This window comes from Schistocerca cancellata, chromosome 4 (genome assembly GCF_023864275.1).
Source record: "Schistocerca cancellata isolate TAMUIC-IGC-003103 chromosome 4, iqSchCanc2.1, whole genome shotgun sequence".
Lineage (NCBI taxonomy): Eukaryota > Metazoa > Arthropoda > Insecta > Orthoptera > Acrididae > Schistocerca > Schistocerca cancellata.
Genome location: NC_064629.1, coordinates 600,433,699 through 600,458,053, shown reverse-complemented (window position 1 = coordinate 600,458,053; position 24,355 = coordinate 600,433,699). Strand labels below are relative to the sequence as shown.

At 38.5% G+C, this 24,355-nt stretch overlaps 1 protein-coding gene across 5 annotated transcripts in view; it reads right to left on the bottom strand.

Annotated features, from left to right (window-relative positions):
* Nucleotides 1–24,355, bottom strand: part of LOC126184543 (cAMP-regulated phosphoprotein 21) — a 1,287,166-nt gene that overhangs the window by 47,385 nt on the left and 1,215,426 nt on the right. For all 5 annotated transcript variants that reach the window (XM_049926953.1, XM_049926952.1, XM_049926954.1 and 2 more), the window contains one exon: nucleotides 20,544–20,778. In XM_049926953.1, coding sequence (XP_049782910.1) covers nucleotides 20,544–20,778 — 235 coding nt within the window. The remainder of the gene's footprint in view (nucleotides 1–20,543; nucleotides 20,779–24,355) is intronic.

Here is a 24,355-nt window from a genome sequence, read left to right as displayed (position 1 = left end):
CATCACATGATGCCTTGACTGTTGGATCTGTGGCTGATCATTAAGAAAATTTTTGGCAAGCACTTATGATGTTTTGCTGGCCAATGGCAACTCCAATGTTAGGTAGCTAATGGAGCTCCTCTGAGAAACAGCTACAGCTGTTATGGCTAGAAGAAAGATCAGTGTGCATTTTTTGTGTAAGTATGAGGTTGGAAGTGAGGTGGGGATATGGGAGTCATTTATCCTAGATACGAATAAGGCCAATGGCAATTGAATGCACAGGGTGCAGCTAACAGTTAATCACAGCAGCTCATAATTTACATAATCATACTCAGAAGTGAATGTGGTTCTCTGGTTTGGAGCTAAGTGGAGTGCTCAGATGGTTCTATGATGGTCCAGTAGGCAGGTTTATAGATTACTTAAAAGCATATATTTTTAGTAAACATTTTCTTAAGACATTCTGTGACACAACATGTGCTACATCTTCATCAACATCTACAGCCATACTTAAAAAATGACTGTGAAATGCAGGGCAGAGTGTCCATTCCATTATACGACATATCTGAGTGCCTTCCTGCTTCATTTATTTATGGAGTGTAGGAAGAATGACTGCTTAACTGCCTCTGTGTGCAACTTAATTAGACTAATCTTGCCCTGTGGTCCCTACAAGAGTGATAGGTAGGAGGCTGTAGTATATTCCTAGAGACCTCTCTTAAAACTGGTACTCAAAACTGGTTCAGTAGGCTTTTGCAGGATAACTGGGATCTTGAGAACTTATAACATTGCAGCACGTCAGCAATCGTGAATAATTTAATGATTATTTTAGCATGCTTCTAGCTGATGGTATTCAGTCTGTACTGCGTGCATGCATTTTGACCATCCGTGGAATTTGCGATCCCACATATATAGTTTCAGCCTATCCACGTTCTATAATTCTATAAAATCATCTTCCAGCTAGGACACTTCCAGCTAGGACATTATATATACACATGCATTAACTTTCTGTGTCTTTGACCCAGTTGTTGGATCACTTTCATAATGCATTTTATGCCAATCACATGGAAGAATTTCTCAATTTGTGTGCGCGTTCCTTTCTGACATTCTCACAGCATAGCTGCCGGCGCTACCTCAGTTTATCTGCGAGCACACGGCCCACCGAACGTTGGCGGGGGTGAGGAAGCATGCTTCTGATGTTTGAGCTAACTACGGCTATTGATATGGTACACACATACCATTTATTTTACATTTTATTCGAGTCTTTTTGCACTTTTGGGTGTTCCATATTAATGTTGGACCATGCCTCTTTAGGCAGTTTGTAGTTTTAGTTTGTTCCGAAGAAAACGTGATTATCCACACTGAAGCCTAGGTCAACATCTGGTTTCTACTTTCAATCGAGGTGGATTCTTTATAATCATAACTGGGATCAATCTGCAAGAGTTTACCAGTACGGGTTTTTCAACATTTCTGTGGTGCTCTTGTACAAGTAAATCTAACCTGTGAATCAAGCTCACCCTCCTTGCATGTGTTCACATCCACTGATGGTTCTATTTGGTATGGGTGCTATAAACATAAGCAATATTCAGGGTGAGTCACTTCTGTGAGCATTCTCCTTTTGAAGCTTATTACATTTTCCCAATATCCCATCAATGGACTGAAACCTGCAGCCTGCTTTATGTACAACTGAACTTCTGTGGTGATTCCTTCCCAAATCCCACAAATTAAATTAAATGATTCTATGGCATTACTGGCCAGGAGACTCCCTCTGGGGTTGTTCAGCCACCTGGTGAAGATGCTTCTATTTGATGTCATTTCTGACGCTTTTGTGTTGATGAAGATGGGATATAATAATTTTCACACCACAAATAAGCAGCCCCTGAGTGAAGAAAATCTTCAACCTGCCCAGTAATTGGACCTGGGCCCCCATGATATAGAGGCCGCAATGCTAACCGTTAGAGCAGCAGACTCAAAATCCCACAAATTATTATAGCCTTTTTGTAGACTGGTGTGAGCTGAACTTTCTTCCAACCTTTGGGGACAGTTATACACTCAGTCACCTATTAGTATATGAAATTGTTGAAAGAAAATGTAACTGCTTTGTTCAGTGTAAATAGTTTAGCATTAAATTAAAAAAAAGCCATTTCTCATTTTCATTGTTGAATAGTAAGTTGTTACATTTGCACCAAAACTATATTTGTAATGACAGCCTAACATCTGAAATATAGTGTTAAAAATAACTGTCTGTACTGAAATTATTTAAAAAATTCATCCCTGAAGAGACTAACCATAATATACACATTCAGATTCTTTGTCAGTCATCTGGCATAAAAACATGGAACAGATGTTCTCTGTTCACTTAAAATAAGGAATTAGTATGTCTTAATATGAAATTTTGCATAAATACATTATTAAAAATTTAAACTTGTACTGGCCATACACATTAATTTTTGTAATGAGTAAAGTGAGTTTCCTAATAAGAAAGCGGGCATTATTTTCCTTAAACAATTTTACAGCCATACAGTGTGTGTAATTTGGAAGTTTCTTATATACTTTGACTGCTGTATAAACATGGCAACAGATAGTTTTTGCTAATCTATTTTGTGGTAAGACTAGAAAGCAAAGGTTCTAATATTATACTTATGTATGTGATTTGTTACAGTTTGGTTAGGTAGTTCAAAAAGTACACAATGAACACTATGAAAAACACTAAAAGTAATTACTTTAAGCTATAAGTTTATGATTACTATGACTGCCTTCTCCTGGATTACAAAAATGTCATTTATGCTTTTGCTACTTCCTCATGAACTAATCTATACATTAACACAGACTAAAAAATGCAAAATATGCTATTAGTTTAAAGTTACGCATACCATTTCCTCTCACTAACCTAACTGTTATATGTTCAACATGAGAGAAGGCAAAACACATATATTGGCAGAAGAGCCTCTTTTGCCAGTATATATAAACCAAAACTTCTATGATTCAACAGACAGCAAAAACACACTAAGGAAGGCCATTTACAACAGTGGTCAGAATATCGAAGAATTTTACACTTTGATAATGCGATCACATACTCAGAAGAATTTTGTTGACTGTTAAACCAAGAAATGTTATAAATAGAGGAAAAATTCAGCCAACAAGAAACTCTTCATATTACTTCTTATGAAAGAATTCCATACAGTCTGGACAAGTTGGTTTTGTACAAGTTTTGGAAATATGTCTTGTTTCTCTTTTGGAGTTTTTATCCTTGCACCTATGGGAATTCCTACATTTCTTCTTTGCAAGGTAATGGGTTTCTCCATCCAGTCTTACATTTGCAGAACACCAAATGTGTTGCATTTTCTTCAGGTGAGCATGGTCAGGGGTGCTTGATGGTCTGCCACAATTCCTTTTCAGACTCCCAAGCTCTATAACTGTTGTACCAACTGATACCTTGAATACTACAAAATAAATATTTTCTGTAGTGTCTCATTTGAAAAGAATCCATGTGTTTCAAAGTGCAGCATTATAAAAATAAAATAAAATAATCTTAAATAAAACTTCTTGCTCTACATAGTGTGAGGATAATGTCCTACCATCCACTCACTCATGTCTACTCTGCCCATAAATTTGTTGTAGTATGCTACAGCATATGGCTCCTCTATTTTTACACAAGCATGGCTCGTTAGATCCCATCTTTTTGATATTGTAAGTTGGTGTCCCTCGAACAAAGGTAGATCACATGTGGACAATGTTTCTGTCCATTCCTCACACAACTGTTATATTGTCATTAGAAACAGCAATAGAGATGGAACTTTAGCCTGATTTTATTAGAGCTTTTCTGTTAGACAGTTTACTCTCTGCACCCTGCAATCTGTTGGAACTTATGATTCCCAGTATATGAATTTTCTTCTGCTTCAGATATGAAAGCAGTGGGATTTTGTGAAGAGATTGTCAAGAATTAGCTTGTGGTTCTTTCCTTCTAGTCCCTAGCACTTCCTTACAATAACATTCCCAATAAGACCCAAGTTATGGCATGGTATGGTATTCTGTTCTTGCCTTTTCTATAGGTACACCTATCAAAATGTTACATATCCATCTGAGCTACAGCATACCCATGTTCTGGATTCCCACTTTTTCAGTTTAGACTTTATATACTGTTTTGCCCTGCTTCTACACTGTAAGTGGATAATCATTTCATCTACAGATTGATACTCAGTAGGAGTTACTGTCTCTGAGATTATTTTATCTTTCGCACTATGTCCACAGATTTGTGCATATGTAACCAATCAATTTGTATGAAATGGTGCGTAGATATCGCTGTTTCAACAGCAACATTACAATAAGAAATTTTTGAGGTGAACCATAAAAAATTATTGAAGCAAAATTCGCCTGCAGAAAAATATAAATTCTGATTTGAAATGCACACGCTGAGCCACTGGCAATCACTGACTGTCCTCAGACACAAAACATCCCTGTCTCCATAACAGTTGAAGATCAAGAACTGGGAACAGGGCAACTGACTTATGGGAACATAAAGGCCAAAAATACACTCCTGGAAATGGAAAAAAGAACACATTGACACCGGTGTGTCAGACCCACCATACTTGCTCCGGACACTGCGAGAGGGCTGTACAAGCAATGATCACACGCACGGCACAGCGGACACACCAGGAACCGCGGTGTTGGCCGTCGAATGGCGCTAGCTGCGCAGCATTTGTGCACCGCTGCCGTCAGTGTCAGCCAGTTTGCCGTGGCATATGGAGCTCCATCGCAGTCTTTAACACTGGTAGCATGCCGCGACAGCGTGGACGTGAACCGTATGTGCAGTTGACGGACTTTGAGCGAGGGCGTATAGTGGGCATGCGGGAGGCCGGGTGGACGTACCGCCGAATTGCTCAACACGTGGGGCGTGAGGTCTCCACAGTACATCGATGTTGTCGCCAGTGGTCGGTGGAAGGTGCACGTGCCCGTCGACCTGGGACCAGACCGCAGCGACACACGGATGCACGCCAAAACCGTAGGATCCTACGCAGTGCCGTAGGGGACCGCACCGCCACTTCCCAGCAAATTAGGGACACTGTTGCTCCTGGGGTATCGGCGAGGACCATTCGCAACTGTCTCCATGAAGCTGGGCTACGGTCCCGCACACCGTTAGGCCATCTTCCGCTCACGCCCCAACATCGTGCAGCCCGCCTCCAGTCGTGTCGCGGCAGGCGTGAATGGAGGGACGAATGGAGACGTGTCGTCTTCAGCGATGAGAGTCGCTTCTGCCTTGGTGCAAATGATGGTTGTATGCGTGTTTGGCGCCGTGCAGGTGAGCGCCACAATCAGGACTGCATACGACCGAGGCACACAGGGCCAACACCCGGCATCATGGTGTGGGGAGCGATCTCCTACACTGGCCGTACACCACTGGTGATCATCAAGGGGACACTGAATAGTGCACGGTACATCCAAACCGTCATCGAACCCATCGTTCTACCATTCCTAGACCGGCAAGGGAACTTGCTGTTCCAACAGGACAATGCACGTCCGCATGTATCCCGTGCCACCCAACGTGCTCTAGAAGGTGTAAGTCAACTACCCTGGCCAGCAAGATCTCCGGATCTGTCCCCCATTGAGCATGTTTGGGACTGGATGAAGTGTCGTCTCACGCAGTCTGCACGTCCAGCACAAACGCTGGTCCAACTGAGGCGCCAGGTGGAAATGGCATGGCAAGCCGTTCCACAGGACTACATCCAGCATCTCTATGATCGTCTCCATGGGAGAATAGCAGGCTGCATTGCTGCGAAAGGTGGATATACACTGTACTAGTGCCGACATTGTGCATGCTCTGTTGCCTGTGTCTATGTGCCTGTGGTTCTGTCAGTGTGATCATGTGATTCCTGACCCCAGGAATGTATCAATAAAGTTTCCCCTTCCTGGGACAATGAATTCACGGTGTTCTTATTTCAATTTCCAGGAGTGTATAAACACTCCCCACAGCAAGATCTTGTATTCTCCAGTATATTCAACTTGAGGCTAATGGCCACATCTGACACAGATCCCAAAAAGCCCTGTTCAGTTTTAATTATTTAATGTGTTTCTTAACGCCACTGACAAGAGTATCCATATGACTTTTATTTGTAGTACTGCTAGAATTAAACTGGGGAATTACTCCTGGATCTTCCTCTGGAAAGGAACATTTAAAAATGGAGTTCAAATGTCTATTTTTGCTTTGTTGCCCTCAATTTTGATTCCTCTGTCATTCATGAGTGAATGAAGACTAACTTTGGTGCTACTGATATGATGAACATATGATCAGAATGGCTTTGGGTGTGTGAGAGCTCTCTTGATAAGACTCCTGTATGATTGACGGATTCATATGCCCTTTTGGCAGCCAAATACATTTTATTCAACATGTCTCTCTCTATAGCACTACACTTTGTTTCACATCTACTGTGCAGTGGTCATTTCCTTAGAAGTTTGTTTACAGAAACTGTATGACCTGAAGGGTACATCTCATTATGAACTGTTCTACTAAGTACATATATATTCAGTGCTTCGTTAAGTGTTCCTCTAAACTTGAGCCACAGTATCTCTATATGCTTCAGATCAAAGCTAATTGGTTCAAGTTCCTCCTTGAGATAAGTCATTACTACCTCTTTATCTCCTTCACTAAACATGTAAATCTTTCTATTTTCTAAAATGTCCTTTGCACTTTAGTAATCAGTGGTGCAAGAATTTTAACATACTCATTGACTATGTGGACATTCTCGTAAAAGGTCAGATTTATTTTTTGGCATAAATTTAATATATTTACATGAGTGTGCTCCTGAACTATGTGCTCTATGCAGTTTTCAGATTGTTTCACAAGATGACTAGTTACATGCCTCACGCAGAAAATTGTAATTTTCCCAGTGAGTTATTGAAAGTTTTGCTGAGATAAAAAAAAATTACCACCATGTAATATCTTCAGTGTCTCCAGATTTTGCTATGCACATGTTTCCAAGTCAATTGTTAGTAGTTCTGTATTATTCTCTATGCTTGTACTGTCAAATCACATCCTAACAGGTTTTGGGTCCAACTTATGCAATCAGCAAAAACAACATTTTTATGATTGGACAAACACTTCAGTTCATCAGCTTAAAAGTGTGGAAATCAACAAGTTCCTTAACACAGTGAATATGGCGGATATGACTGCTGCACATTGAGTTTAACTAAAAACACTTGAACATGATAATTACAATAGAAGGAGAATACACACTGAAGCTCTCTGCTTAAGGATACGAAAGTTGTGCAGCTTGAAAAACTAGCTTAAGAAATGTTAATAAGTGAAAGTTTTTACAATGTAATTGAACCAATGAAATTTTGTAATTTCAGTACACCTATTTTATAATTCAAGTTACATGTAGCCATGTATCACAAGTTATACTTACTGGCTGATGAACTGAGTTACTATAGAAGTTATTGATAACTAGCAGAATTATTAGCAGGTACTGCTTAATGCAGTGACAAAGACATGTTAGTGTTAAGTGTAATTTACTCATTTTTATGTACACATCAGTGGTGACTGATTAGAGAAGGCAAGGGAGGCTGGGCATCCTTACTTTTCTGTGGTATAAATAATAGCAGTAGTATTAGCAATAATTATTTTTACAATCAACCTTTATGTAGCTTTTTCATTGAGCATGAATATTTTAACTCGTGTTATTTCTTCTAAATCATCAGCACTAAAAAGCAAGCGAAAGGCGAAAGCTTAGCTCTAACCTAAAGCAGACGGAGGTGCGAAGCATGTGGCAAGGAGGCCAGACACAAGCGAGGCCACCTATAAATGCTCAGTTGCCTTGGTAACCATTACATTACTGCCAGAAGCAAGAGAGGGGGAACAAGCTGCAATAGCCATGCTGTCATGCATATCTGTACCATGGAAGGTCAGTTGCTGTGGTGCTGCCTCTGTAGATTTCCCTTACATTAGTTTCCCCACATGCAGTGAACGTGGATAAACCACAACCTTGTACAAGTACTGATGTAATGCTTTTGAGTAGCAGTAGTATTAGCAATAATTATTTTTACAATCAACCTTTATGTAGCTTTTTCATTGAGCATGAATATTTTAACTCGTGTTATTTCTTCTAAATCATCAGCACTAAAAAGCAAGCGAAAGGCGAAAGCTTAGCTCTAACCTAAAGCAGACGGAGGTGCGAAGCATGTGGCAAGGAGGCCAGACACAAGCGAGGCCACCTATAAATGCTCAGTTGCCTTGGTAACCATTACATTACTGCCAGAAGCAAGAGAGGGGGAACAAGCTGCAATAGCCATGCTGTCATGCATATCTGTACCATGGAAGGTCAGTTGCTGTGGTGCTGCCTCTGTAGATTTCCCTTACATTAGTTTCCCCACATGCAGTGAACGTGGATAAACCACAACCTTGTACAAGTACTGATGTAATGCTTTTGAGTGAAGACATCGTTATTTCCTCATAGGAGCTTTCATTTTCAAGGAGCTGTGACACTGAAAGATAAAAAATTTTGAAGAAAAGATGCCCAACAATGGCATTACATCTTCTTCAGAAAGATAAGTTCAAAACACATGCATTCCATACTTCATGGTATCAGCAACACAAGTGGTTATGTGCTAGCCCTACAACAGGAAAATAATTCTGCTTGCCATGTTTGCTCTTAAGCACAAGAAAAACTGTATGGTCCACTCAAGGTTTCAATGATCTGAAGAATCTGTCGACAGGTTTAGCATGGCATACTTCTTCTAAGATGATCAAAATAGGTTTATTTCATTTAAATAACTATCCAAAAAAATGTTTGGTATTTAAGAGCTACTTAATGAACATCACAACCAATGAAAATCAGCCACAACAATGAGATGAAAGCTAACAGAGACATTATAAAATTCTGACTGACATCACTTTGTGTAAGTAGGAGCTAGCTTTCAGAGGTCATGATGAGACAGAAGATTCCCTAAATTCCAGAAATTTCAGAGCCATTTTTAAAGTTGTACTAAAGAGAAGTGATTTAAAAGTACACTGGAGGAAAATGGGCTATTTCTGGAAATTTCAAAAACTATGCAGAAAAAAGTGTTGTCAAATCTGTATGTATTTGGCCCGGAAGGCCAAAGCTCCTAGAAAGACAGGCTGGTGCATCCACCATTTTGCTTCCCAATGAATGCTAAACTCAGCAAATAGCTTATGTGAACTGTGTTGTTTTGTTCAAGTTTTCTGAAATACACACATCAAAAAAAGTTTGGCATCACCACAGTTTCCAGAACTCCTGAAGAAAGACATTGAATGTGGATATTGTATCACAGACACAGTCCCTTTGACTGTTCAGACATGTCACTAAACCTGCCCAAAGATGTAAACAACCATGCATGAGCAGCAGCTATTAGATGGAGGGGTCCGACATCCGATAGTTCCAGTCATTCCATCAGGAAGGAGGTACACGGCTCATGTTGTCTGTAGTACAACCATGCCTAGATGGTCAATACTGCAGTTCGATCACATCCACATTATTACTTTGTGCCAGGAAGGGCTCTGAAGAAGGGAAGTGTCCAGGTGTCTCAGAGTGAACCAAAGCGATGTTGTTCGGACATGGAGGAGATACAGAGAGACAGGAACTGTCAATGACATGCCTTGCTCAGGCCGGCCAAGGGCTACTACTGCAGTGGGTCACCTCTACCTACGGATTATGGGTCAGAAGAACCCTGACAGCAACGCCACCATGTTGAATAATGCTTTTCGTGCAGCCACAGGTCGTAGTGTTCCGACTCAAACTGTGTGTAATAGGCTGCATGATGCACAACTTCACTCCCAACGTCCATGTCGAGGTCCATCTTTGCAACCATGACACCATTCAGCATGGTAGAGATGGGTCCAACAACATGCCAAATGGACTGCTAAGGATTGGCTTCACATTCTCTTCATCATTGAGTGTCGCATATGCCTTCAACCAGACAATCTTCCGAATGTGTTTGGAGGCAACCCGGTCAGGCTGAATGCCTTCAACACAATGTCCAGTGAGTGCAACAAGGTGGAGGTTCCCTAATGTTTTAGGGTGGAATTATGTGGGGCCGACGTGTGGAACGTGCAGTAAAGGCTGTACGATATGTGAACGCCATCCTCCAACTGATAGTGCAACCATATTGGCAGCATATTGGCAAAGCATTCATCTTCATGGGCAACAATTGATGCCCCCATAATGCACGTCTCGTGAATGAATTCCTTCAGGATAATGACATCGCTCCACATGAGTGGCCAGCATGTTCGCCAGACATGAACCCTATAAAACATTTCTGCAATAGATTGAAAAAGGCTGTTTATGGAGGACGTGACCCACTCTGAGGGATTTATGCTGAATTGCCATTGAGGAGTGGTATAATCTGGACCAACAGTGCCTTGCTGAACTTGTGGATAGTATGCCATGATGAATACAGGCATGCATCAATGCAAGATGATGTGCTACTGTCTATTAGAGGTACCGGTGTGTACAGAAATCTGGACCACCACCTCTGAAGGTCTCGCTGTATGGTGGTACAACAATGTGTGGTCTTCATGACCAATAAAAAAGGACAGAAATGATGTTTATGTTGATCTCTATTCCAATTTTCTGTACAGGTTCCAGAACTCTTGGAACCGAAGTGATGCAAAACTTTCTTTGTTGTGTGTAGAACTGCTGCTCCATTATTCACTGTGCTGTGTGGTGTGCTCCAGAATTATGATATGAAGAACAAACTGGTGGCCCAAACCTATGATAGTGCTTCTGTCTGAAGAATTACATGGCCTGCAAGCTAAGGCCTGTTAAGTATAAAACCAGTAAGGATTTTTCCCTATACACTTCATGGTATTCCTGTTTTCTTCCACTGTTCTTCCAAATGCACAGCAATTCTAGACAATATTCTTGGTAAACATATTCCTTTGAGCAGTGAATCAAGATGGAACTATAATGCCAGAATAATATCTACCATTCTCAAAAACCATCTGGAGATTACTGAGATTTTAAATTAAATAATTGACAGTCCAGACTCAAATGCAGGGACTACAAGAGAAGCCCTTGGTTTCAAAAATAGCCTCCTAGACTTTGGCTACAGTTTTATTCTCCCTGTTTTTCAAAGCATATTTTTAAAGACTGAACTGCTTTCCAACATTCTTCAGAAAAAAGAAGTGATGCATAGTTTTGCAAAAATCCTGTCTCAGGATGCAAAGCTCACATGAAAAACTTAAGAAATGAAAATAAAATGATCAGTTTTTTAAATTACATGTAATTCTTGACTAATTCAAAAACTCAAGCTTACATGAAAAGAGCTGAAATGATGGATGAACACATCGTCAATCCACTAAAGTCAAAATACAAACAGGTGTACTTGAAGTAGTGGATAATATTGTAACACAACTAGAAACAAGATTTTCACATTGTGAAAAACTGTGCTTCCTTAAATGAGGTGATACTAATCAGTTCACCAGTTATGCTCAGTATTTCCTTGTAGACAGTATGTATTAATTATTACAAATGTATGGTGCAACCTTCAGCCACTCGCACTTGCACTGCTGTACTTTTTTCCCATCATAAATAAACATTTCATTCTGTCAGTTTGTGAGATTTAATCAAAAGAATGACTGAGCCTGAAATGGACCAAATTCTTCCAGAAGCTTTCAAACGATTTTGTCTAACTGCTACCATTCCTGTAACAAGTATTAGAGTGGAAAGGAGTTTTTCATGTCTTAAACATGTAAAAACATATTTGAGGAACAGTATGGCCCAGGGTTGCTTGTCAGCTCTTACTTATACCTCAACTGAAAAACCTGTACTGTGAATACTTGAAAGCTGAGACACATGGTATGCTGATGTCATCAAAAAATTAAAAAAAAAAAAGATGGATCGTCAAGTTAACTTGATGTACAAAAGTGACAATGCTAAAACACCCAATCCACCAGTTCATTAGTAGATAAGATTGTCATTATTATTATTATTATTATTATTGTTATTATTATCCTTTTCTCAGATGTTATTTCTGGTTAAAAATGGAAAGTGATGCGGACTTCGATCAAGCGTGACTTCCTTTTAACTGTACGCTATATGTTACATTGCATTTAGGAACTTTCAGGTAATTGAACATGTATCAATAATTACAGATTTCTGTAGTTGTATATATAAGTTTGGATGTATCTGTATTGCGTTGATGTACTGGTGGATATTGCATGATATGACTCCTGTAGTTGAAAGTATAATTGATATAATGTCAACTTTATCCTGATGCCACATGTCCTTCACTTCCTCAGCCAGTTGGATGTATTTTTCAATTTTTTCACCTGTTTTCTTCTGTATATTTGCTGTATTGGGTATGGATATTTTGATTAGTTGTGTTAATTTCTTATTTTTATTGGTGAGTATGATGTCAGGTTTGTTATGTGGTGTTGTTTTGTCTGTTATAATGGTTCTGTTCCAGTATAATTTGTATTCATCATTCTCCAGTACCCCCCCCCCCCCCCCCCCCCCCCCCCATGAACCATGGACCTCGCCATTGGTGGGGAGGCTTGCGTGCCTCAGCGATACAGTATAGCCGTACCATAGGTACAACCACAAAGGAGGGGTATCTGTTGAGAGGCCAGACAAACGTGTGGTTCCTGAAGAGGGGCAGCAGCCTTTTCGGTAGTTGCAGGGGCAACAGTCTGGATGATTGACTGATATAGCCTTGTAACAATAACCAAAACGGCCTTGCTGTGCTGGTACTGCGAACAGCTGAAAGCAAAGGGAAACTACGGCCGTAATTTTTCCCGAGGGCATGCAGCTTTACTGTATGATTAAATGATGATGGTGTCCTCTTGGGTAAAATATTCCGGAGGTAAAATAGTCCCCCATTCGGATCTCCGGGCAGGGACTACTCAAGAGTATGTCGTTATCAGGAGAAAGAAAACTGGCATTCTACGGATCGGAGCATGGAATGTCAGATCCCTTAATCGGGCAGGTAGGTTAGAAAATTTAAAAAGGGAAATGGATAGGTTAAAGTTAGATATAGTGGGAATTAGTGAAGTTCGGTGGCAGGAGGAACAAGACTTCTGGTCAGGTGACTACAGGGTTATAAACACAAAATCAAATAGGGGTAATGGAAGAGTAGGTTTAATACTGAATAAGAAAATAGGAATGCGGGTAAGCTACTACAAACAGCATAGTGAATGCATTATTGTGGCCAAGATAGATATGAAGCCCACACCTACTACAGTAGTAAAATTTTATATGCCAACTAGCTCTGCAGATGACGAAGAAATTGAAGAAATGTATGATGAAATGAAAGAAATTATTCAGATAGTGAAGGGAGATGAAAATTTAATAGTCATGGGTGACTGGAATTCGAGTGTAGGAAAAGGGAGAGAAGGAAACGTAGTAGGTGAATATGGATTGGGGCTGAGAAATGAAAGAGGAAGCCGCCTGGTAGAATTTTGCACAGAGCACAACTTAATCATAGCTAACTCTTGGTTTAAGAATCATGAAAGAAGGTTGTATACATGGAAGAACCCTGCAGATACTAAAAGGTATCAGATAGATTATATAATGGTAAGACAGAGATTTAGGAACCAGGTTTTAAATTGTAAGACATTTCCAGGGGCAGATGTGGACTCTGACCACAATCTACTGGTTATGACCTGTAGATTAAAACTGAAGAAACTGCAAAAAGGTGGGAATTTAAGGAGATGGGACCTGGATAAACTGAAAGAATCAGAGGTTGTACAGAGTTTCAGGGAGAGCATAAGGGAACAATTGACAGGAATGGGGGAAAGAAACACAGTAGAAGAAGAATGGGTAGCTTTGAGGGATGAAGTAGTAAAGGCAGCAGAGGATCAAGTAGGTAAAAAGACAAGGGCTAGTAGAAATCCTTGGGTAACAGAAGAAATATTGAATTTAATTGATGAAAGGAGAAACTATAAAAATGCAGTAAATGAAGCAGGCAATAAGGAATACAAACGCCTCAAAAATGAGATCGACAGGAAGTGCAAAATTGCTAAGCAGGGATGGCTAGAGCACAAATGTAAGGATGTAGAGGCTTATCTCACTAGGGGTAAGATAGATACTGCCTACAGGAAAATTAAAGAGACCTTTGGAGAAAAGAGAGCCACTTGTATGAATATCAAGAGCTCAGCTGGAACCCCAGTTCTAAGCAAAGAAGGGAAAGCAGAAAGGTGGAAGGAGTACACACAGGATCTATACAAGGGCGATGTACTTGAGGACAATATTATGGAAATGGAAGAGGATGTAGATGAAGATGAAATGGGAGATACGATACTGCATGAAGAGTTTGACAGAGCACTGAAAGACCTGAGTCGAAACAAGTCCCCCGGAATAGACAACATTCCATTTGAACTACTGACGGCCTTGGCAGAGCCAGTCCTGACTAAACTCTATCATCTGGTGAGCAAGATGTATGAAACAGGCGAAATACCCTCAGACTTCAAGAAGAATATAATAATTCCAATCCCAAAGAAAGCAGGTGTTGACAGACGTGAAAATTACTGAACAATCAGTTTAATAAGCCACAGCTGCAAAATACTAACACGAATTCTTTACAGATGAATGGAAAAACTAGTAGAAGCCAACCTCGGGGAAGAATAGTTTGGATTCCGTAGAAATATTGGTAACACATGAGACAATACTGACCTTACGACTTATCTTAGAAGAAAGATTAAGGAAAGGCAAATGTACGTTTCTAGCATTTGTAGACTTAGAGAAAGCTTTTGACAATGTTGACTGGAATACTTGCTTTCAAATTCTGAAGGTGGCAGGGGTAAAATACAGGGAGCAAAAGGCTATTTACAATTTGTACAGAAACCAGATGGCAGTTATAAGAGTCGAGGGAAGTGAAAGGGAAGCAGCGGTTGGGAAGGGAGTAAGACAGGGTTGTAGCCTCTCCCCGATGTTATTCAATCTGTATACTGAGCAAGAAGTAAAGGAAACAAAAGAAAAATTCGGAGTAGGTATTAAAATCCATGGAGAAGAAATAATAACTTTGAGGTTCGCCGATGACATTGTAATTCCGTCAAAGACAGCAAAGAACTTGGAAGAGCAGTTGAATGGAATGGACAGTGTCTTGAAAGGAGGATATAAGATGAACATCAACAAACATAAAAAAATGAGGATAATGGAATGTAGTCGAATTAAGTCGGGTGATGCTGAGAGAATTAGATTAGGAAATGAGACACTTAAAGTAGTAAAGGAGTTTTGCTATTTGGGGAGCAAAATAACTGATGATGGTCAAAGTAGAGAGGATATAAAATGTAGACTGGCAATGGCAAGGAAAGCGTTTCCGAAGAAGAGAAATTTGTTAACATCGAGTATAGATTTAAGTGTCAGGAAGTCATTTCTGAAAGTATTTGTATGGAGTGTAGCCATGTATGGAAGTGAAAGATGGATGATAAATAGTTTGGACAAGAAGAGAATAGAAGCTTTCGAAATGTGGTGCTACAGAAGAATGCTGAAGATTAGATGGGTAGATCACATAACTAATGAGGAAGTATTGAATAGGATTGGGGAGAAGAGAAATTTGTGGCACAACTTGACCAGAAGAAGGGATCAGTTGGAAGGACATGTTCTGAGGCATCAAGGGATCACCAATTTAGTATTGGAGGGCAGCGTGGAGGGTAAAAATCGTAGAGGGAGACCAAGAGATGAATACACTAAGCAGATTCAGAAGGATGTAGGTTGCAGTAGGTACTGGGAGATGAAGCAGCTTGCACAGGATAGAGTAGCATGGAGAGCTGCATCAAACCAGTCTCAAGACTGAAGACAACAACAACAACAACAACAACAACATTCTCCAGTACATTTTGTGGTGCATACTTGTATGTGGGAACATGTTGTTTTATAAGTTTATGTTGTATGGCAAGTTGTTGATATATTATTTTTGCTACATTGTCATGTCTTCTGGGGTATTCTGTATTTGCTAGTATTGTACATCTGCTTGTGATGTGATCTACTGTTTCTATTTGTTGTTTGCAAAGTCTGCATTTATCTGTTGTGGTATTGGGATCTTTAATAATATGCTTGCTGTAATATCTGGTGTTTATTGTTTGATCCTGTATTGCAATCATGAATCCTTCCATCTCACTGTACATATTGCCTTTTCTTAGCCATGTGTTGGATGCGTCTTGATCGATGTGTGGCTGTGTTAGATGATAAGGGTGATTGCCATGTAGTGTTTTCTTTTTCCAATTTACTTTCTTTGTATCTGTTGATGTTATGTGATCTAAAGTGTTGTAGAAGTGGTTATGAAATTGCAATGGTGTAGCCGATGTATTTATATGAGTGATTGCTTTGTGTATTTTGCTAGTTTCTGCTCGTTCTAAAAAGAATTTTCTTAAATTGTCTACCTGTCCATAATGTAGGTTTTTTATGTCGATAAATCCCCTTCCTCCTTCCTTTCTGCTTAATGTGAATCTTTCTGTTGCTGAATGTATGTGATGTATTCTATATTTGTGGCATTGTGATCGTGTAAGTGTATTGAGTGCTTCTAGTTCTGTGTTACTCCATTTCACTACTCCAAATGAGTAGGTCAATATTGGTATAGCATAAGTATTTATAGCTTTTGTCTTGCTTCTTGCTGTCAATTCTGTTTTCAGTATTTTTGTTAGTCTTTGTCTATATTTTTCTTTTAGTTCTTCTTTAATATTTGTATTATCTATTCCTATTTTTGTCTGTATCCTAGATATTTATAGGCATCTGTTTTTTCATCGCTTCTATGCAGTCGCTGTGGTTATCCAATATGTAATCATCTTGTTTAGTGTGTTTTCCCTTGACTATGCTATTTTTCTTACATTTGTCTGTTCCAAAAGCCATTTTTATATCATTGCTGAATACTTCTGTTATCTTTAGTAATTGGTTGAGTTGTTGATTTGTTGCTGCCAGTAGTTTTAGATCATCCATGTATAGCAAATGTGTGATTTTGTGTGGGTATGTTCCAGTAATATTATATCCATAATTTGTATTATTTAGCATGTTGGATAGTGGATTCAGAGCAAGGCAGAACCAGAAAGGACTTAATGAGTCTCCTTGGTATACTCCACGCTTAATCTGTATTGGCTGTGATGTGATATTATTTGAATTTGTTTGGATATGAAGTGTGGTTTTCCAATTTTTCATTACTATGTTTAGGAACTGTATTAATTTAGGATCTACTTTGTATATTTCCAATATCTGTATTAACCATGAGTGGGGTACACTATCAAAAGCTTTTTGGTAATCAATGTATGCGTAGTGCAGTGACCTTTGTACAGTGTTAGCTTGATATGTCACCTCTGCATCTATTATCAGTTGCTCTTTACATCCTCGTGCTCCTTTGCAGCAGACTTTTTGTTCTTCAATTATAATTTTGTTCTGTGTTGCATGTGTCATTAATTTCTGTGTAATGACTGAAGTTAATATTTTGTATATTGTTGGTAGGCATGTTATGGGGCAATATTTTGCTGAGTTTGCTGTGTCTGCTTGATTTTTAGGTTTCAGATAAGTTATTCCTTGTGTAAGTGTATCAGGGACTGTCTGTGGGTCTGCAATGTAATTGTTAAATAATTTAGTTAGATGTGAATGTGTTGAGGTGAACTTCTTTAGCCAGAAATTTGCTATTTTATCATTTCCAGGTGTTTTCCAATTGCATGTAGAATTAATTGCTTGGGTGACTTCATGTTGCAAAATTATCACTTCAGGCATTTGTGGTATCATCTTGTATGTGTCTGTTTCTGCTTGTATCCACCGTGCATGTCTGTTATGTTGTACCGGGTTTGACCATATGTTGCACCAGAAGTGTTCCATGTCTGTTATGTTTGGTGGATTGTCTATTTTAATGTGTGTGTTACCTACTGTCTGGTAAAATTTCTTTTGGTTTGTGTTGAATGTTTGGTTTTGTTTCCTTCTATTTTCACTTTTTTGTACCTTCTAAGTTGTATGGCCAATGCTTGTAATTTCTGCTTCTTTTCATCTGATTGCTCTATCGCTTCTTGTTGTGAGATTTTACCTAAACTTTTTCGTTTTTTGTCTGATATTTCATTTCTTATAAATTGTGTTAGCTGTCCGATGTCTCTTCTCAAATTTTCTATTCTGATCGGTAGCCTGTGTTGCCATGCTGGTTTTGTGGGTTTCTTCTGTGTGTTGGTTGGTTCTGATCTCTGCCTAGTGTGTATATCTAGTGTAGTGAGTGCTCCTACATAAACCAGTAGTTGTAACTCATCCACAGTTGTATTTTCATTTATTTTGTAGTGTATGATTGTGTTGATAGTTGTTATTATTGTTTCGACTTGTGGGTTATTTGGTGGTCTATGCAAGAATGGTCTAATGTCTGTATTTGTGTCTTTGTATTCTATATATGTCAACTGAAATTTTTCTTCTATATCTAACCTGTGTGTCACTTCATGTTCTATTTGTGCTTGTTCTGGTGGCTGTCTTAAGATTTTGGTTTCCTCTGATTGTTTAATTGATGCATATTGTTCTTTCTTTGTTTGCTCTGGGATGTTTGAGTCCATTACTGTGTTTTATTCTTCTTCTGGTTGCACATTATTTTGTTCCAGTATTTGTTGTACTTGTTGTTTGATGTTCTCTAGTTCTGACAGGGGTATCCTGTTTTTTTTTGCTTATTACATGAATCTGATCAGCTAGTTGTTGTTCTGTTAAAAATTTTAATTCTGGGTATCTGGTAATAAATGTTGTGTATACTTGTGATCTGTATCCAGTTGTGTTGGTTCCTAAGTTTGTCGCTTGGTAATAACAGAACATGAGGTGTCGGTTAACATCGTCTGACCCTCTCATCCTCTGTCTTTGTTTTCCTTCTAGAGTGGTTGGAGGAATCATATCCTGCAAAACACCTCTATTTGGATTTAAATCATTTTCCATGTGGCTAGCAGTGTCGTTACTATTGTGGACGGGCATAGGGTTCAAGCGTCGTCTCCGACCATGACAGCACTTGTCCGAGGCTTCATTAGTTCTGTCCTGAACCAACTAATCACACTAAAAGGGGGGTTAGCCCTGTTAGTGGTTTGTTCTTTTCATCGCCTTTTACGACTGGCAGAACATACTGGAGGCCTATTCTTTTCCCGGGCCTCCACAGGTTTTATTATTATTATTATTATTATTATTATTATCAGTAATAATAGTAGTAGTGGTGATGGTGGTGGTGTTGGTAGTTATTATCATCCTAGTAGTAACTGTAATAGTAGTGATGGTTAGGAATGTTAGGTATCAGTGCATTAAAAGGGAAGAAAAGGAGATTTTCCAATGTTTCCTGGCCTTCCCAGAATTTAGGCCTATGATCCACCACTGGTACACATAAAAATTAATTAATGTGCCAGTATAGAGTATTAAATTAATTGTTTCTTGTTTCTATCCATTATTATTACTCTCTCTCTCTCTATCTTTGTATTTAATTACTTAAATGTATTGTTGGAAATTTATATCATTTGGTTTGTGTATTTGATTTAAGATTCATCCACAGACACTATTTCATAAGATGCTTGTATTAATTTTATCTGTATTAACCCATGACAAATCCCATATCACTGTATATAATAACATAGATGCTCAATACATAATAATTATAATAATAGCACCACTCATCAAAAACAACACTTGGGAATATGTATCAGGAGACCTACAACAAATTGCAGTGGCTGGAGAAGGTGAGGTGCTCTTTATTGCAGAAACTATGCATGCATGTTTGAAGAAACATTGCATCATAATTTGGAATAACACTGGCACTGCAATATTGTATTTATTTGCTGACACCAGACAAACATCTTTCAAGTAAAATGTCTCCCCCAGATGAGAATATACACAATGGATGTACAAGTACAGGCTGTAGATACATGTCTGATGACATATGGAAGTTGGAGTCTGGCTGTGAGTCATGGTCAGATAGCCTAATAGTAAGACAACCACTCGCAATACTCAGGAGATTTGGATTCCAGTCCTGGTCATTTTGTTGTTATCATTCCATTATAAAACTGATGATTGTCCATTTTTGCGATTGTGAATACATTTTGTGTATTTCATAATGGCTGTAGTCACCACAGTGCCCCTACCTTCAGACACGCATGCATGTCCGAAGGAACATTGCATCATAATTCCAAATATCACAGGTACTGAAATATCATATATAACTGCTCTTTATTTTTATTTGATGATGGAACTTATATTTAGATATTTCTTTACAGATATTTTTATTAGATACATCTACATCTTATTTCCTTGAAATTAAAATACATGGATCAAGAAAAATTTCCATTCGTGTTCTTTGAGAAACAGTGCGTTAGACTGAGCATAATGACCCAATGATTGTAGACATTTTATTTTTGTAATTGGAGGCATTCAACTAATTATCAGTAAATGTTAACAATTTCATATCATCTGATTCCCTGCTGAAGTCTTCTAACCAGTTTGTAAATGTGTCCGTAACTATCTTATCTTCAATAGTCTTCTTAATTTAATTCTTTAAATGCTAAAAACAATCTTTCATTAATTTGAAGCACAGAATTGCTTCAATCATGTAAAAGTTTTACTTTTTTTAGAGGGATATCCAGTTGTAGTACAAATCTTATAACTCTACATTGCATGCTTAACACTTACCTGTAGATGTCTGAGAACTATCTGCTGTTGGTCCCGTAGGATTCAAACTGGAGATTGTTGATTGTTGATGGTTAGATGTAAATGGCTGAACAGCAGGATAAGCCATGAATCGATGAGAGCCATTGCCAGATGTTGCCAAGGTCCCATGATGTGGCAGTGATGAACTTATTATGTTACTTGCTGGGGAAGACGGTATGTAAAACAGTGGCATACTTGACACTGCCTGGGCTGTTGGCTGTAACAGAATTCCTTTATAACTGTCTTTAGAGCTATTTTCTAAAGCTTCATGAGTAAAGTTTTAGACACTGACAATGTCTTGTGAATTTATAGCAATCAAAACACCTAATGTATACTCCAGTTATTTTATTACCTTAATAACATATTCTTTACAGTTAAAAAATGCTGTATATTGCTCTATTCTGTATGGTAAGTCATTTCAGTTACCAGTCAATGAAGGTTTTCCTTTATTAATCACAGCATTTGATTAATGAATTTATGGGTATGCGATATTTATTTGTGTAATGTAACCAATGAAACAAGGTGCATGAACAAAATTTATTTGATGATATTTAATATAAATTGATAGATATATTGGCTGTACTTTTTACAGATTTATTGCACTTGCTTGAGTAATGATTATGTGCTCCAATATTTTTGACCTTTTCTAGTTTGCAAGGATCACTTCATTTAGATGGAAGGAACATTAACTCTAAAACACAAGAATAATAGTGTAAAATGTGTATTCTGTTAGTTTTTTCTGACATGTTTTACCTCCAAAGGGAGTCCCGCCTAATGGATCAATGGAGCAAACAATGGATCTCATTCTAATATAATGCTACTCTTCAGAGTTCCTGAGGCCTGAAACACATGCTTCAAAGTTGATGCTCTAAGAGATGGGAAAATCTTCACAAGCGACAGTAAACTCAGATGATTTACGTCATTCTCAAGGCAGACAATACAACAGCATCTGCTTTTGTTTAAAGCCACAGCACATGGGGCTGTACTGGCATAAACAGTATAAGACAGGAGGACAAACTATAATGCACGATACTGTAGCTACCCATCAACCAGAGATAACTACCATTAATATGTTATCAATAGTAATTCAGAGGAATTTCTAATGCTCACTTGGTCCCTTTAATTTTTCAAAAGGGAGAGAGTGAGTTCTGACATATCATTAAAAAAATCCTGACACCCTGTTCATATGGTCTCACAGCAGTTTAATATTGGTTGGTTCCTTTAGAACACAGTCACAACTGACAAAAGTGGATGCTAAGATTTTTTGTGTTGCTGTACTCCATAGCATGAACAATATATGAAGGCAGTTTTCAAAAACTGCAGATTTAGTTCTCTCTTCTAAACATGTGTACTGCTTACTTCAGTATAATGGTACTCAAAAGTCAGGTGGCAGTTTCAGGGTGAGATGGCTTGGGCCCTGTGCACTGAAGTACACAGAGCATCATAGTAAAATGTGGAATTATGAGCTATAGATAATGCAAATAAATATCTAACTCCCTTGTTTTGAAATAAATAAATAAAAATAAACATTCTTGAAGAAGATGAATTAAAATTTCAGCAGTCTACACATTATCCAGCATATTATAGTGGTTGCAATTAGTGACTGGCTACATTCAGGACCCTTGTTCAATTCAAATTCCCTGGTAATATTTATAACCTAGTATCTGAGAGTTCTAAAAGATCTAGAAACTTCACATTGATCAAATGCCTGTATAATTATAGAACTTTGAATATTGTGTATAGAAAGGAGTGCACTTGCTTCAGGATCCTATTTAACTATGTGTGTCTTTTATGCTTTATTTACATAAAATACTTTCAGTGCTAAGGGCCAAATTTTACTGATGATCCAATTCTCATATTTGGTACATAAATCTGGTGACTATACAGCATAGTTTGGTGAAGGTGCTATGATTCCAACTATGCTAAGAACTTGAAAAGAGGCCCTAAGCTGTTCCTGAGGTTGTCCTAATCAGGAGACTAATATCTACAAAAACACCAGTGACTCAGTTACACATCAGGTGTCCATTAGTGTATTTCAAAAATGATAATCAGAATTTGATAAAACAGTGCAAGGGTTCAGCCAAGATGCCAAATGCAACAAGCGGTGTGAAAAGATGTTTTTTGTATATGTCTACTTTTACCTGGATGGCACAATTTGAAACTTTAAGGACAAGAGGAATTTCAAAGGACAAGAACCTGAAACATATCAGGTGGGATGTTCATCTTCAACCTCCAACATGTGTTATTGGCCTATTGATAAACCCTGTCCTTGAGGTAACCCTACACCCAGAAATCATGTGAGTTCATGTTTGGTGATCTTGGTGGCCATGGCGTTTGTAATGATTGACCAATGATTTAATTTTCTCCTAATAAGCTACTGAGTAACCAAGTGACTTCACAAGTAATGTGAGATGAAGCTTCATCATGCATCAAAACAGCTGAGTCCAAATCATGTCTCTCCAAAAAAGCAGGGATCATATGTGGATGAAGCACATTACAGCAGGGTCTGCCATTCATGCTGCATGTCCTTTGACCTTGGGGACAAAGTTCCTCCAAGAAAAATGGATCAATCATGAACTGTGTCATGAAGCCACTCCAAACAGTGACGTGTTCATTCATGAACATTAGTTGGTGGTGGCGATCCCCAATGTGACAATTGTGTGTTTGCTATCCCAGTGAGAGTAAAGTGTGCTTCAACAATCCACAAAACACTCCAAGGTCACATGTCATTAACTTGAACCCTTAAAATAAATGTAGAAGAAAAACCTACCTGAGTGTCTGTGTCAATTTGCAAAAACTGATGAGTAAAATGAAGTTTGTACAGATGCTATTCTGCAACTGTTTGCAGTGCTCTTCAAGTGGTGGGCCGTGAAATATTCAGCTCTCATGACACAGCTTGTGCATTGCTTGAAGATCATACATTGTGTCCAACATTCTCAGCCATGACAACAGTAATTTCTTCAATGATCTGTAGCAGAATTAGCCGCTGGCCTTGCCCAGGAGAAATTTGCAAATTGCCAGTTAATTCAAACTTCTGAATCATGTTCTTCAATCTCAGTGCAGAAATAGGACCTCTCCATATTCCTTTAATGCACTGATACTTGCAAAGAGCAGCAACACTATTGCTATTATTTGATAAAACAACTTTAAGGGGAAAGCCCTGCTCACCTTGTCCAGACGCATGTTGACTGCACATGGATGTTTTTGGTGTTTCTATGCTATGTTGGCATACCAATACCAGCTACTAACAGCATTTCATGACACTAAAACTACTAAAAATGCAAATTCTGCAGCCCACAGTCTGAACACCATTCCTGTAAAGCTGGGTACCCATTCATAAATAATTTTCTGTCTACACTGGGCATGTCTTTGCTACCTACATAATATTTTTGTTTCTTAATAGGCATTTAAAGAACAAACAAACTGCTTAACAAGCACGATGAAAGTAATATAGGCTGGGAATTTTGACTTAAAACCTAGAAAATGCCTCTTCATCCCCAGATATATCAAAATCTTAGGGATACTGGTTCATTGGTAAAATTTATACAGGCTAGGAATTATCACCTAAAAACTAGAAAGTGGCTCATCACTCCTTGAGAAATAAAAATCTTAGGGATCCTAACGATCTGACATGAAGTCCATCCTATTCCAGAATCATTAGAGCCATAACAGGTTTCCTAACTCATTGACAAATTCGTAATGTGAATAGTTTCTACAGAATAGGAACCTATTTCTTATGTTTCAGAAGATTTCAGTATCAATGTAATATCACTCATTGTTCAGATGTCAGGCAG